Source organism: Entelurus aequoreus, unplaced genomic scaffold, assembly GCF_033978785.1.
Source record: "Entelurus aequoreus isolate RoL-2023_Sb unplaced genomic scaffold, RoL_Eaeq_v1.1 HiC_scaffold_93, whole genome shotgun sequence".
Classification (NCBI taxonomy): domain Eukaryota; kingdom Metazoa; phylum Chordata; class Actinopteri; order Syngnathiformes; family Syngnathidae; genus Entelurus; species Entelurus aequoreus.
In genome coordinates, this window is record NW_026908025.1 from 121,973 (window position 1) to 136,536 (window position 14,564).

General features: G+C 38.5%; 1 protein-coding gene across 2 annotated transcripts in view; it reads right to left on the minus strand.

Annotated features, from left to right (window-relative positions):
- Nucleotides 1-12,875, minus strand: part of LOC133645446 (chondroitin sulfate proteoglycan 4-like) — a 30,551-nt gene extending 17,676 nt beyond the window's left edge. For both annotated transcript variants that reach the window (XM_062040276.1, XM_062040275.1), the window contains exons 1-10: nucleotides 12,719-12,875; nucleotides 11,054-11,217; nucleotides 6,560-7,663; nucleotides 6,105-6,494; nucleotides 5,893-6,014; nucleotides 4,660-4,768; nucleotides 2,420-3,748; nucleotides 2,050-2,142; nucleotides 401-892; nucleotides 197-331 (exon numbers count right to left, since the gene is read on the minus strand). In XM_062040276.1, the coding sequence (XP_061896260.1) occupies nucleotides 197-331; nucleotides 401-892; nucleotides 2,050-2,142; nucleotides 2,420-3,748; nucleotides 4,660-4,768; nucleotides 5,893-6,014; nucleotides 6,105-6,494; nucleotides 6,560-7,663; nucleotides 11,054-11,217; nucleotides 12,719-12,779 (3,999 nt within the window). In that variant the 5' untranslated portion in view covers nucleotides 12,780-12,875. The remainder of the gene's footprint in view (nucleotides 1-196; nucleotides 332-400; nucleotides 893-2,049; nucleotides 2,143-2,419; nucleotides 3,749-4,659; nucleotides 4,769-5,892; nucleotides 6,015-6,104; nucleotides 6,495-6,559; nucleotides 7,664-11,053; nucleotides 11,218-12,718) is intronic.
- Nucleotides 12,876-14,564: the final 1,689 nt, after the last annotated feature.

The window sequence follows — 14,564 nt, forward strand, 5'->3', positions numbered from 1 at the left end:
CTGAAACATTGCTGACTGCATTAAAGTCTGCCAAGTGATCCACTACATTATCAGTCACTCATATTTAAGCCATATTGGTCTGTCGTATGCAAACTTTTTCATGCTGTAATTAAAGTCTGTCTTTAAATAAGACCGTTTTTTGGCCAGAAGCAATTGAGTGGTGTTCCTATAGGGATGTGATTCAGGTTTTATGCACCTGGAAACGATGTTGGTGTCCTTCGTTATTTGTTCGCCGCTTTTTCTCTGAGGTAAACATCTCAAGTAAGCCCAAAGATGGTGGGCTTTGGACGGTGAAGACTATCTCTGAAGGCTGGCTGTCAACATGGATGACCTGGAGGTAATGGAAGTAGAGAGGTGACAATATGAAGCTTATTGAAACGTCTTCGCAAGACCTTCTTACCTCTAACTGCTCTTTATTTAAGGAGACATTGTGCCCCTCCGCAACGACCACTGGACGATTATTAATGACTATTGGTGGTCTCTGATGACTCTTAAGGTAGATTTTTATCTGCAAGCCAATGTCTAGATACACTTCCCTCCTCCAATCATGTGATTGCCCGTCTCTGTTTCTCTCCCTTGCTCTCGCTGTGATATTAAAGCCATCTGAAAACTCCTGGCTGCCGTCATGGTGATAAAACAGGCGCTTTGCTTCCAGATCTTCCTGGGTGAATAAGGAAACAGCATCTGCCTCTGCTGCAGATTCACCATCATTCTTGAGAAGCACACCATGTTTGGGTGGAAGGAAGACCTCGTACATGAGTTGCTGTGAATCTCTGATGTCAAGGTTGCTAAAGATGCTGAGGTTACATGAGGTTAGAGTCGTTATTCCACCTTGCTGGACCATCAGGCCTGTGTTGTTTTTCACTTCAATGTAAGGATCCTGTGCCTTAACCTGCAACAGAAAGACATTGTAATTCTGCCAAGTCACAAGCAAGTCCAACCATTACTCCATATATGTGTTTGTTTGTTGGATTCTTCCTCTCATGCAAAAAAACAGCACAGAAACACTTGGTAATCACTACATGTTAAATCATTTTTGTATCTGATCGTCTTCAAATTTGGTGGATGCAATAGCCAATAGTCGCTTAACTCAGTGTTTTTCAACCACTGTGCCGCGTGAGATACAGTCCGGTGTGTCGTAGGAGATTATGTCATTTCACCTAATTGGGTTAAAGATATTTTTTGCAAACCATTAATTATAATCCGCAAATGTGCCGTTGTTGAGTGTATGTGCTGTCTAGAACTCGGCAGAGTAACTGTGTACTACTCTTCCATATCAGTAGGTGGCAGCAGGTAGCTAATTGCTTTGTAGATGTCGAGAACATGGTTTGTCGTGATCACAACATGTGGGAGGCAGCGTGCAGGTAAAAGCTTAAACCAAAAATAAACAAAAGGCATTGAAGCTTAGGGAAGGCTATACAAAACTAAATGAAAACTGAATTGGCTGCAAAGTAAACAAAAACAGAATGCTGGACGACAGCAAAGACTTACAGCGTGTGGAGCACACGGCGTCCACAAAGTACATCCGTACATGACATGACAATCAACACCAAAATAGGAGCGCAAGACAAGAACTAAAACACTACACACAGGAAAACACCAAAAAAGTCAGGGCGTGATGTGACAGGTGGTGACAGTACACCTACTTTGAGACAAGAGCTATAGTGATGCATGCTTGGTTATGCTTTGAATTTATATCCAACAATTGCGAGAACGACTTTTTACTGCCAATATTGGCTGCTGAGTTTCATTTTTTTATGTTTTCTGCTGGTGGTGTGCCTGGGGATTTTTTTCAATGAAAAAAATGTGCCTCGGCTCAGAAAAGGTTGAAAAACATTGGCTTAACTGATTGTTTTTGCTGATGATTGACCCACATCTTCGCAAGATAAGTTCACTGGTAATGGGTTCCACATCAGTTCTGAAATCTTGATATTGCAGTATTTATTTTAGTAAGTTCTGAGAGAAACCACATTTCTTATATTGAGCTTAAAAAGCTTGGGCAAACCTGATTTCAAGTATAAAGGATGAAAAATACTAATAAGCAATTACCTCCATCAACGTAGAAACATAATGTTTTCCGTCTGATACAAAAAGCACAAAGCGACCAAAACTGACTCCACTGTGTACAAACAGCACCTTTTTCTGAGGGAAAAACAAAAGAAGAATGAAGACAGTTGAAGAATTTATAGTGATAATCAAACCATTAGTTGTGTAAAGATGTCTTTTCATAGACCCATAGACCATTATGTTTTTATCTCTATGGAGAACCAAAAAAATCTCCCATGAATGAGTAAAAAGTTATTTTCCAGCATAAATATACCTTAATGTTCATTATATGCTGCGAAATATTTTAAAAAAAACATAAAACTAAAAAATGACTAATTCTCCATATGCAGTGTCATTCTAATTATGAATCTACCTGCTTGAGATCTCTCTGTGTGAACTCGTACAGTTTGTGATGGGGCGCACTGGTTAGGACCAGCTCCCCCATCGGAATCCCTCTCCTAGTGTAGACCAGCCAGTCGTCCTCAAAGTCTGAGTCATCATCTCGGTAGCAAAGGTCATTCAAAGTCACCAACCTCTGCCCGTCTCTGGCCATATGGAATACTTTGTCAACAACTCTGACTGGTCGCTGATCGTTGATGAGTTGTATGGTGATGTTTACAGTGTGTTCCACTGGGTTTCTGTTCTCATTCTTGCCGCTGACTTTGGTTGCTTTGTAAACCACAATCTGAAACCGAAAGGAATCTTGCTTCGTCTCGCTGTCATCATGAACGTACATCACCCTTTCCTCAATGATATCCTGATTGGTGAAAATTCCAACGTTGTCGTTGATGGAGGTTGAGTTCGAGAGGTTGATTCTCCGTATTTGACCGTGCCTTGGTTGCACGGTAATGCTGTAGTGGACATCGCGGTTGCTTGCTATGTGAGTGAATAGTAAACTTTTTGTGATGATTTTAGTCCCTCCTTCCACAACTGAAAGGCCTTTGTTTAAGACGGTGAAGTCGGTTGACTCGGTTCTAATGTTTATTCTGAAGTCATGACTCATTGAGATGGCAATGGTGGAGAAGGCCTGGAAGATGCAAATGTCTCTTGTGTCAACAGGCAGTCTGGTAAACAGTTCATAGGTCACCAAGCCATCCGTGATATTCTTCTGGCTGAAGGTTGAGTTTATCTTTAGGACTTTGTCAATGAGGAAAAGCTGACCTTTTTTGGGTTTGGTTAAAAGTTTGAAATATATGTCGCTATCATTGAGTTTAACACCCTTGGTGATGACATGAAGGTCCTCTGGAGTGACAACTACTTTCAGAACGCCATTGACCTCCATTTTGCTTCTTGTGACCTTATAATGTATCCATCGTACCACAATGGGAAAAACAATCTCTGTCTTTGCTGCAATAGAGCCAGCGCTGACTTTGCATTTCAACCGTTCAGTGGCATTCTGAGTTTGAATTGCACGGTAAGTGTTTAGGTATCTGATCCGTTCTTTTTCAATACGTTTTTGAGAGAAGAAAGTTGTGGGTCTCCATTCACCACTTGAGTGTAAACGCTGAAGTTCACCGTACTGCGGCAGCTCTGTGACATCATAGCGAATATCCACTGGCTGATCAGCCACGTTAACTTCTACTGCAAGATGATTGATGGTGATGACTGATGCTCCACCCTGGTTCACCTCCAGTACAGTGTTGTTGACAAATTTGTATTCAAGTTCCACTGCCAGTATCCTCAAAATGACAGGGTTGCTGACCTGACACAGTAAAAGAAACAAAATGTATTGCATAAATCAAAGTTTGGCATTGTTAGGATCTCCTTAGAAAATATATATAATCCTGCCATGATCTTTGAAAAACAGATTTTCTCGGGCACAATTTTGGTTTTCTTATCACCTAAGGCTCTGTTTACTCTCTCAACGTGGGAAATAAGAATCCATTCATTTTGACACAACTGAAGTTAGCTTGACAGGTTTAAAAAATATATGTTCTTTACTTTCATCGTGGTGCTTTCCATTTACCTCCAAAGTTGTACAAACCGTATGTCAAGGCTGGGAATAACGTCACAGCCGAGCTATGAGCGTTCCAGATATTAAGTCGGAATTCAAGATGGCCACATCTAAGAAGTTATTATTGGGCTTGCCTTATCTAAACATAAACAACTTCTGGACAAATGCTGTATGCGCTCCTTCTGCAACCGTCAAACACAGTGGATGAAGAGGAAACACAAAGCCGACATTGCTAGCAATGTAGAACGTATACAACACATTAAAAAAGGTCATTTACATTACAGTAATATTATCATGTATATAAGTCATATTATATATGGTTGATCTCAAGTGTGACAAAAACTAGTCTGAAGTCCTAATAACAAATATTAGAGAAGCTTCTAATGTTTGTTTACACTCAGAGCAGCCATCTTTGTAAGCCAATTTGTGGGCAATTAGGACTCCCACTTTCCGAGTAGGAAATCTGCCTTGGGGGGCATTCCAGTGGAAACTTCTGACTAGGAACTCTGAAATTCCGACAAATGCAATAAATGGAAAAATGGAATGCACCATAAAGCTGCTGCCCCTCCCCTAAACACTTTTAGCCCACATCACCCGCGAAAAACCCTGGCATAACTACATAGCAAAGTATAGTGTAGTTTAGGGACTACAAGACTTACCATGTGCCCATCGCTGACTCTGAATGCCAACCTGGTCGTGGAGACTCCGGTGTGGACAAAGTTAATCTTCCCCTCCTTCAGATCATACAAGGAGAACACATTGATGGCCCTGGAGAAAGGATGCATTGGTGTCATTTAGGATCTGATCTACTAATGGATTGCGGGTATCAGAATATGTGCAAACGTGATAACACATGTAAAGCTGATCTACTAAGCATGGGCATAGAGGATTGCATCTCTTTAGTGAATAGAATACAGAGCGTCTGAATACAGAGTAGACTGATCATCAGAATGCCCACAATAGTGGAACGAGAAGACGCAAATGTAAATATTCTGCCCACGCAGTTTGACTTATCAAAAATAAAACTCAACTGCCAGCGCTATTTTGCGTCTTCATTTAGCACGTCTGAAAAGTAAGTGCAAAATGACACAGTTACGCAACGCACATGGTTGTGCTGCAGCTCCATCCTACTTATGCTTGTCAACATATATGGATTGTCAAAAATCCAAATATCAGACATACTGTCTAAACACCAAAATCATTTTATGATTTTATGGCTGCTGGATGACTCAAAAGGCATTTTATTGATGCGTTTTTGTGTCTGCTTGGCTGGTGTTTATTTTTAAAATTAAGTTCTTTTTTCATTTAGAATATATATTATTAACATGTCTCCTATTTGAAAAAAACCTATATGCATTTTCTTACATATTCTTGTTTTAATTCGCAGTCAGGAACACCAGCGCATCTTTAGTGTGAAAAAAAAAGTGGATTCCATTGTAGATGCACCGCGGGACTGCTTCTAAAATGCCCAGAAAAACTGGTACATGTCTGCTGTGTTAAAACATAGAAAAACACCACAGGTAGGAGTATGATAACATGGATGTGCAGTAAATCGTCTAATGTCTCCGTGGTGAAAGCCCTGTATAAAACATGCAAAAACTTCTTTAAATAGGGCAGTCTGCACCACTTTTCAATTGCACACACAGTCTTAGTAGATCACACACAACACGCCCACTAATAGTACACATCATTTTAATGTTTGCATCATTCTAATGTTTACAAAATTGATGCAAAAGTAGACTGTCAATCCCGACTGCAACATAACTTAACAGCTTTGACATAGCCTGTCTCAGCTAACTTTAGTCAAGGTGCAAGGTAAGACTCTATAAAGTGACATGTATTGGTTCAATTACCCAATTAAAAAGAAAGGTCTCACAAGTAATCACACCAACCTGCCGGGCTGATCTCTGTGTTCAAGGTGTCCAGCCTCATTGTTCAAGTTTCCCATGGTGCTAAACACCAAGTCAGACTGACTGCTATCAGGGTCTGACACTCTCAGGACATCTGTTGTAAACTGCAAACATTGATGATATACTTCATTTTCTCACAACTAAATTAGGAACTGGTTTAGTAAAAACCCATCCAGCAATGTGTTAGAACCTACCAGTCGTTTGGACTTTTGGAGTAAAGTAAAAACATTTCCCTGTGGTAGGCTGAGCACGGGCGCATCATTAACAGGACTAATGCTGATGTCAAAACGGTACAAATGATGATGGTCAGTCAATGACAGAGGAAGTTCCTTGTAACCGGAGTAGATGGAGAACATGAAGTAGTCATGGTGACCCTCTGAGCCGCTGTGAACATACGAGACCCGGCCCTGCCAGAGGTCAAGCATGCTAAAAGCCAGGTGCCTCTCCTCTGCTCCAGTTGGGGTCATCCTCACTTTAGGCTCAGGGCTAGAATCAAGATGCAGGTGGCCCTGGACTGGCTGCTCTTCAATGCGGAACATGAACTCAGATGGATGCAAGCCTAACTTTGGTAGATCAACATTCACCTGGGGGATTAGACACATTGGCTGTAAATGTGATAATGATTTGATGAGAGTCACTAAAAAAGTACCTTAATATGTTTGGGTTCCAATGGTGCCTGACTTCCTTCTTCTACCTCAAGCCTTCTGAAGAATAAGAGGTTGGAGTCATTGTTATCACTTATCCCATGGGCTGTTGTAATGTCAAACTCGTGAACATATATCGATGTGGTTGTAGACATGGCCTCTGAATGTTGGCCCATCTTGCACCCCAGGGTGATATCTTTGGAGACAACAGCATGAGGGAGTCCAGTTATTTGGGTGTTTACTTTTATTTCTCTGAGGCAGCCTCTGAAAGAGCTTCTGCTCTCAATGATTTGCAGCTGAGTATTGGAAGATATCAATCCTGTTTGCTTTGCTTCTCTCCATGCTTGTTCATTTATGCCCCCCAGAAAGAGTGGTCCTTTAAGATGGATGTTCTGCAACCCTAGACTGGCCTGCAGCAACTCTTCACCTACCTTCAGCTGGACAGTATGAGGTAGTAGTTGCAACTGAATGGGATACCATGTGAGATTGCTGTAGAGGTGCGTGCGGGAATGCAACTCAGCCTTATTCCCTTGCACAGTTCCAACCGTTGCCACCAGGTGACCACCTTTAATCTCTAGCAAAACACCTCCCAGAATACCAGAGCTGTACAGGACTATACCATCGGCTTCTCTCCCAGAGGGGTGAAGTTCACATTCAAACACCCCTTTTTGTTGCGTGTCCCATGGTGAAAGAGAGATAAATGCTTTAGAGCTGAAAAAATGGGCCACATCGGCTTCTGTAGCTGAAAACAACTCACTACACCCCAAAGACACCTCATGGACCTTCTTGTACCCAGAAAAAGACTTCAGGCTAGACAGCAGGTTGAGTTCATTGAGGATAACTTCATCTAAACAACCTCTAAACCCGTCAGAGATGTTGAGAATGTGTGGAAGATGAAGTCCTGATGCCCCACCAACAAAAAGGGCATCTACACTGAGCTCCAGATCAGGTCCTGGTATCACAATCCTAGAGTGAGAGCTTCGGTCCACGGTTATGGAGACATGATGATGCGTGTGAGTGACTTCTACAGAATGCCATGCGAGGTCACTGAGGTTGATGTCCCTTTCTGAGCGCAGAGTATGCTCACCTGAGCCAAGGTCCACACGAACCTTAGGGGGAAGAGGTTGCAAAAAGAACTGGTGAGAAATGAAGACAACGCACATGAGCAGCTACCTTATCTTCTAAATGTCATCATAGAATAAACCCTATAATTAGACGGAAACTTGCCATTCAAGGTCTTGCTGCTGATGAGTTCATATTTATTCTTTCATTTTCTAAAAACAACATGCCATAACCCCAAGTCTTAAATGGACTTGTTTTATGAGTGCTCAAACATCTTGGAATTTTAAAATGCCGTATAAGACATGTTGATAGTACTAATTATTATTACTTTGAGAAGGAGAGGAAGTGCTAGAATGCACTTTATTAGTTGAATGCTAGTTGCATAGACATACAAAGATAGAAACTCTGAATCATACGGGAGAAGTTAAAGTGAACAAACGTACAAAATACCTCCTTCATGCAATTGTATCAACTTCTTTACAGTCCAAACCATACATCCTGGGATTATAACCCCCAGGCAAGACTGATCAAATACTTTTGATTGTGTTTGGCCCATATAACATCATTTTGATCATATTTTCAATGCCTATATGTTTCCCAAGTATTACAGTATATATTAGTGTGCATGTTACTGGGTTTATAAAAGGCATAAACTTCAATCACTTTGTGAAAAGGCGCTTTATAGAGTTCGGTCCATTTCCTTGCATTGATTTGCCACTCCCAATATGGCGGACGCGCTGACTTAGAACAGTAACAGGTTGATCATCTCAATGCGTTGTCTACTTATATTTGTGTCTGTGGCTAGCTGTGCCTCCCTTATCATAAATCATGTTGAAGTGGTAGTTTTATGACACAACTTCCATCCATCCATCAATGTTTTACCGCTTGTGGCTGGCGCTTATTGATCCTAAACAATCAAGCAATTAAAAAAAATGTTGCCAGGTTTGATGGTTCTCTAAAGTTTGTTGCTAGTAACACAAATGCTCTATGCACCCTAGTACGGTAGTCTTTGAGGGTCAAAAAGTGTTGTAAAGAAGCATTGTAAAGGTAAACCTAGAGTTCAACATTTCTGTGTTGCTATCCATTACTAAATCATCATCATCATCATCATCATCATTATTTATTTGTATTCCTTTCATGAAAATGCATATAATATACAAGTCACGTACATTTCACACTTTCATTGTTTTTTGTTTCTTATACATTTCCATGATCAGAAAAGAGCAGATGGAAGAATAATATTCTTATATTTATCTGCCCCCTTTTTAACACTAATTATTTAGGTGACTTTATCACTGTTCCCTCCACCAACACTCCAACTCCAACATACTTTTTCATTTTCGTTTAAGCATTTTCAAAATGACACGTCCAATCAAAATCAAAAATCAGTTTGATATAATTCCAGTTGTCTCTTTTTGTAACTCTTTTTAAATTCCAAAATATTCTTGCCACTTTTGAAGTCTTTCTTGAGATACTTCCATGCTTTCACAGCAGCAACAGACAAGCACATCTCTTTCAAATGTCTTGGATGTTTCAAATCATACTTCTGTGCTTCTCATCTTCACACGTCAACACAAATAACTTTTGTACGTCCTTCGGAAGAACTTTATTTCTAGCTTTGAACATCACTAATAGAGTATGCAATTCTACAATGTCTTTTAGTTTGAATAATCCTGCCCTAATGAAGAGTGCATTTGTGTGCTCTCTATATCCTACTTTGAAAATAATACCAATGACTCTTTTCTGTGAAAGAAATAAAGGCATTATGTTGCTGTGGTATGTATCTCCCCATCTTTCTGCACAATAATTGAAATAAGGTCAAATAATTGAGCAATATAACATTCTCATTGTATTATACGGAAAACTGTATTTAACCTTGTTCACAATAAAGAAGCTTTTAGATAGCTTATTTTTCACATGCAATATCTGAGCTTTCCATGTCAACTTTTCATCTAAGATGACACCCAGAAATCTGATTTCAGACACCTTCTCAATTTTCACTTTGTTTATGGATAAACTAACTTCTATCTTTCTTTTATTACTGAATACCAGTTATCTATGAGAGACACTGAGATCCATAAGTCTCCTGGGAAAATCGGGGGGGTCGGCATGTATGTAGCTGAGCCGCATCAGAGTGGTCAAGGCTGACCCCTGACCTATTTGATCCAAATCCATACTGATTTTCATTTAATCATTTATGTTTTTCAATAAAGCACATTTTATTTTTCAAATGTTATTTTAAATAACAATATGTAATGTTGATTACCAGCAATAGACCAATCAGTCTAATTAATTGATTTTAAAAGTAATAATGAATCCAGTTGACTAAATGTTTGGCGATGGGCACAGGTTGAATATGTTTTAGAGTGACCAAATGTCCTGTTTTCACATTATATGTCCTGTTTTCACATTCTATGTCCTGTTTTCACATTATATGTCCTGTTTTCACATCCTGTGCTGGCTTGTCTAAGTTTTTTTTAAAGTGATGAAAATGTCCTGTTTTTTTACATTTAAGATATATATACAGTTTATATATTGTTAGTTAAAGTAATATTTGTATTATTTACATCGTTACATTAGAATGTTTAAAGTTGCTATTCTTGTAAAAAGCTGGATTTGTTATTTGTTCTCCGACTTCTTCTGTCCAGGTGACAGGTGTGATTGATGATCTACAATAAACTTCCAGGAAGCTGGGAAACACCTCGCCAGTCTATCATGTTGAAATTGTACACAGCGCTTATAATAACAATATCACTAATACTTGGGGAATAATCAAATCACAAAATGTAAATGGAGTATTGTTGGTGGTTTTTGAATGGTTATTTATGGGATTTTTTGGTCTTCTATTTATGTTTATTTACAAGTTAGAATACATTAAAGAAAAAGAAAAATCCATCCACCGTCATGTCTTTCATAATGATTGTTAACGATAGGCAAAATTCCAAAATAAGTGCAGTTCCCCTTTAAGAGTAAGTTTGTATTGTCAGTCTTAAGTTTGTACACGGGTTAATATCCTGATTAGGGGCCCAAACACGTTGACGCAACACCTGTAACATCGAAGGTATCATACCGCTTAAAGGGATCCTATTATGCAAAACCAACTTTAGAATGGAAAAAAGACACTCAGAGAGCGGCTTGTAGATTGTCTGCAAAACATAATCTATGTACATTTTTGACCAAAACACCACCATTACATATTATGTGGACCACAACGATGTGTTGTAGAAAATGTAGAAAAAAATCTTAATATGACCCCTTTCATATTATTTCCCACTGATTTCTCATTTTAAAATGGTTCCCCCCTCATGTGGAAACTTGTTGAGAAATGTTATTTCATGGTTGTGTGCATGCAATCTGACACCAAACTGAGTGCAACTTGCTCCAGGAGAGTAAACGTCAACACATCATGTATGAATCATAGCCACGTTGTAACTCACCTGTAAGCGCCCCGAGGTCACCTCCAACAGCAAGAAGTCTGCAGGCCCCGCAGCCAAAAATAGCAGGCCTTGTTGGCTGGAAGTTGTAAAGTGCACACGCAGCAACGTCTGAAAGGAGGCTTGGACAGTCTGCAGCTGGATGGAGCTGTCGCCAAAGAATGACACTGGAATAGTGAGCACAGACCACATTCAGTCCAGTTTGGAGCCTAACATAGTTATATTAAACATTATATTCTCATCTGTCTTACAAACTAAGTGTATGATCAATCCCATACTAACACTCTGTCACTCGTTATTCAGGCACAAATCAGGCTGCTAATGCCCACGGCCCAGAGTTTTATTGACCCACCTGTCAATGCTTTGCACTCTACACCTGCTATCCAAATTCAATTAATGGCAGCTAATGCACTCCAAAGTGGGTCACCCAAATATTGTCCGACGCTAATTAGACCACAGTGCTGACCCAAATGACAACATGTTGGACTTTTAGCAGAAGATGGTTTTATTTTCCGGTTAGAAAAGGGAAGAGCTGACCACTTTGTGTCTTTATCAAGATAATAACACCCAGATCTGATTGGGGTTAGGGTTAGGGTTAAGGTTATTTCAAAGATGTGCTCAACATTATTTGTAAACATTAATGCAGTCTTGAATTCAATTGATTTGACCTGAAAGAACATCAGCCATCCATTAGAATCAGTGCTTGCAGGTCAGTCAGTGCCAGAGTTTTGGAAATAGCTGTTGTTGAATGTTCATTTCATTTTAGGCAAATACGTATGTTTTTGTAAAGTAACAACTAAAATTATAGTAACCTTTATTGGACATAAAAACACATTTGTAACATATGTGGGTGTTCAAAATGAAGCCTGCATGGCTCAGTTGAAAACAGAAAAACTGCTATATTTCTTGATCAAAAAGATGAAGAAAAATAATAACTGGTAGTACCAATAGAAAAGGGAGGAAAATATGATGACAAAAAATATGACAAGTCGGACGGTTTTGATGCAACATTTTTTTACGTTTGGCTATAATTATTATTTTGAATGTATATTTCATTTCTTTTGTAGGACATTAACAGAAACAGTGAGTCAGCAGAGCAAGGCAGCATGTTGATCGTCATAATGCCTATAAAGCTCCTGTCTGTCCAGTTATGGCTAATCTGCTTCTATGATAGCAGTGGATTACTTCCTATATTAGTCTGCAGCTACCAAAGTAGCCAAGCCTTTATTGTGGCACCATTAGTAAATAATCTATACACTTTTCTTATGCAAACTGTTGGATTTAATATGCAGTATTGTGGATTAGATTATAAAATGTATTGATTGTTAGAATAAAGTTTGATTATAATAATAATTATTTTGGGGCACACATACAAGAATAATGAAAGGTACTGTTCAATAGATGTATACATGGCATCCAACATTGACAAATACATGCTTTTTTAAATTGATTTACATTTTATACTGAATTTAAATTCCATTTAAGGAACTTTAAGTGTACAAGAAATGCATCAATGTTATCACATTTTTTATAAATCTTTTTTTCTTATAAATCTACCCCAAAACCTACTTGCAGAGGACACACCTGCTTTGTAAAAAAGTGCAGCATGATAGTTTTGTCGCAATAGTGAAGTTCACACAGACTCTGACCTTCTCTAAAACCTCTTACCTGCATAAACTTGTCCTCTGCAAAATAGCAGGAGAAAAAGCAGCTCAGCCAATAAAGTCATCGTTGTTGTTTAAACTCCTAAAATCCCACTTTTGGTTCAAATACGAGCAACGTGTGTCTTCTCGACAGTAGCATCCATCATGCAAGTTATTTACAGCCTCTCAGTAGTCTGGATTTGGATTACTGGCGTTTGAAAAATGCACCTGTGTTTGTGGGCGTCACCCAAGAGAGGCTGTGACTCCTCCCACAAGTAGCTGCACAGCCGTTTATGACCACAGGAGGGCAGACTCATCCCAAACAGAAAGATAGAAGTTGTTTTTGCTAATGGAAGTCATGTTAAATACTCTTTATAAAAGACATGTCACTCATTATTTATATATTAGTGATCTTTTCATAAATGTTACTCCCTCTCAGAGAGAAATTAGAGCATGAGTGTCAAACCCGCTTATGACTGAATGATATCGGGATTTGCTTATGCATTTGATTTTTTTTTTTGATGTGCACTGTCAAAACAAATCTGTAGATTTTACAGTAAAAGAAAAAGATGGTAACTCAGTCACCAGAATTTCACTGTAGTATTTTTAATGTATTTATTTATTTTTTACAACATATTACAGTAAATGGAAAAACAGTTTTTTTACAGGAAAAAACTTAATCGCCAACATTTTACTGTAAAATTTACGGTGGTTTTTACAAACATTTTACGGTAAATGGAAAAAGATTACAATTGTTTTTTTTTATTCTGGCAAAAATGTGGTACTGATTTTCCATTTACAGTAACACACAGACAACAACCGCAGATTTTAAGGTAAACTAAAAGACCCCAGCTCAGTTGGCAGAATTTTATTGTAAAAATAAAAAAAACAGTAGTAAAGTTTTTCATTTTACAGTAATATGCTGTAAAAACCACCGTGCATTTTACTGAACATATATTGTCATTTTTACGGTGTACAATGTTATGGATAACTTGCTTTGAAATCATAAGTCAGGCAGGTATTTAAGTATTTATTTCTATTTTAACAAAAAAAATGTTTGGAAAGTATGATGTTTGTTGCAATGTTGGTTAACATTAAAGTTTAAAAATAAGCAATTTCATGCAGTACTTTTTTTTTTTCTCTCTCAAAATGAAAGAACAAATACATTTAGGAAGAAAATATAAGGTACTTTATTGATGTATATTATTTCCAGGCATTTGTGGGCCATAAAACATGTTTTGGCCTTGAGTTGGACATCATGTATTAGAGTATTGATTGCAACAAACTCTACAACAGAGATTCTCAACCTGTGGTACGTGTACCACTAGCGGTACATGGGCGCCATCTAGTGGTATGCCAAAGAATCACTTTGTTCAAGTACAATGTTTTATTTTCTTATATTCAAACATAGTCTTACTGTTTAAACTGTGTGGAGCATTACAGTGCCCCAAACATATTAAATAGAATAGTTTTTAATACATAGTTAGGCCTTGTCATACTTGGAGAGACAAGTTTTTTCTGAGGTGGTACTTGGGGAAAAGTTTAAGACCCAATGCTCTACAATAATAATAATAATAATTTTTACAATAACTGAATTTCTTTAGTTCTCCTTCCTCCTCTTTATGGAAAGAAATGACTAATACTAACATTCAGGGGAAAATCTGCTCCCATTGTTAACTGGGAGAGTTTCCAAGCAGCCTCACCACACGGCCAAAGAAGTGTGACTATAAATAAACACAGAATGGAAGTTGTTGTGTGGTAATTACACACCATGTCATTCAGCACACCATACGGTCACTCCATTAGGTACACTTGACTAGGTGTTGATTATTGGACATACCTTTCAACATATTTGTATTTCAATATAAGGC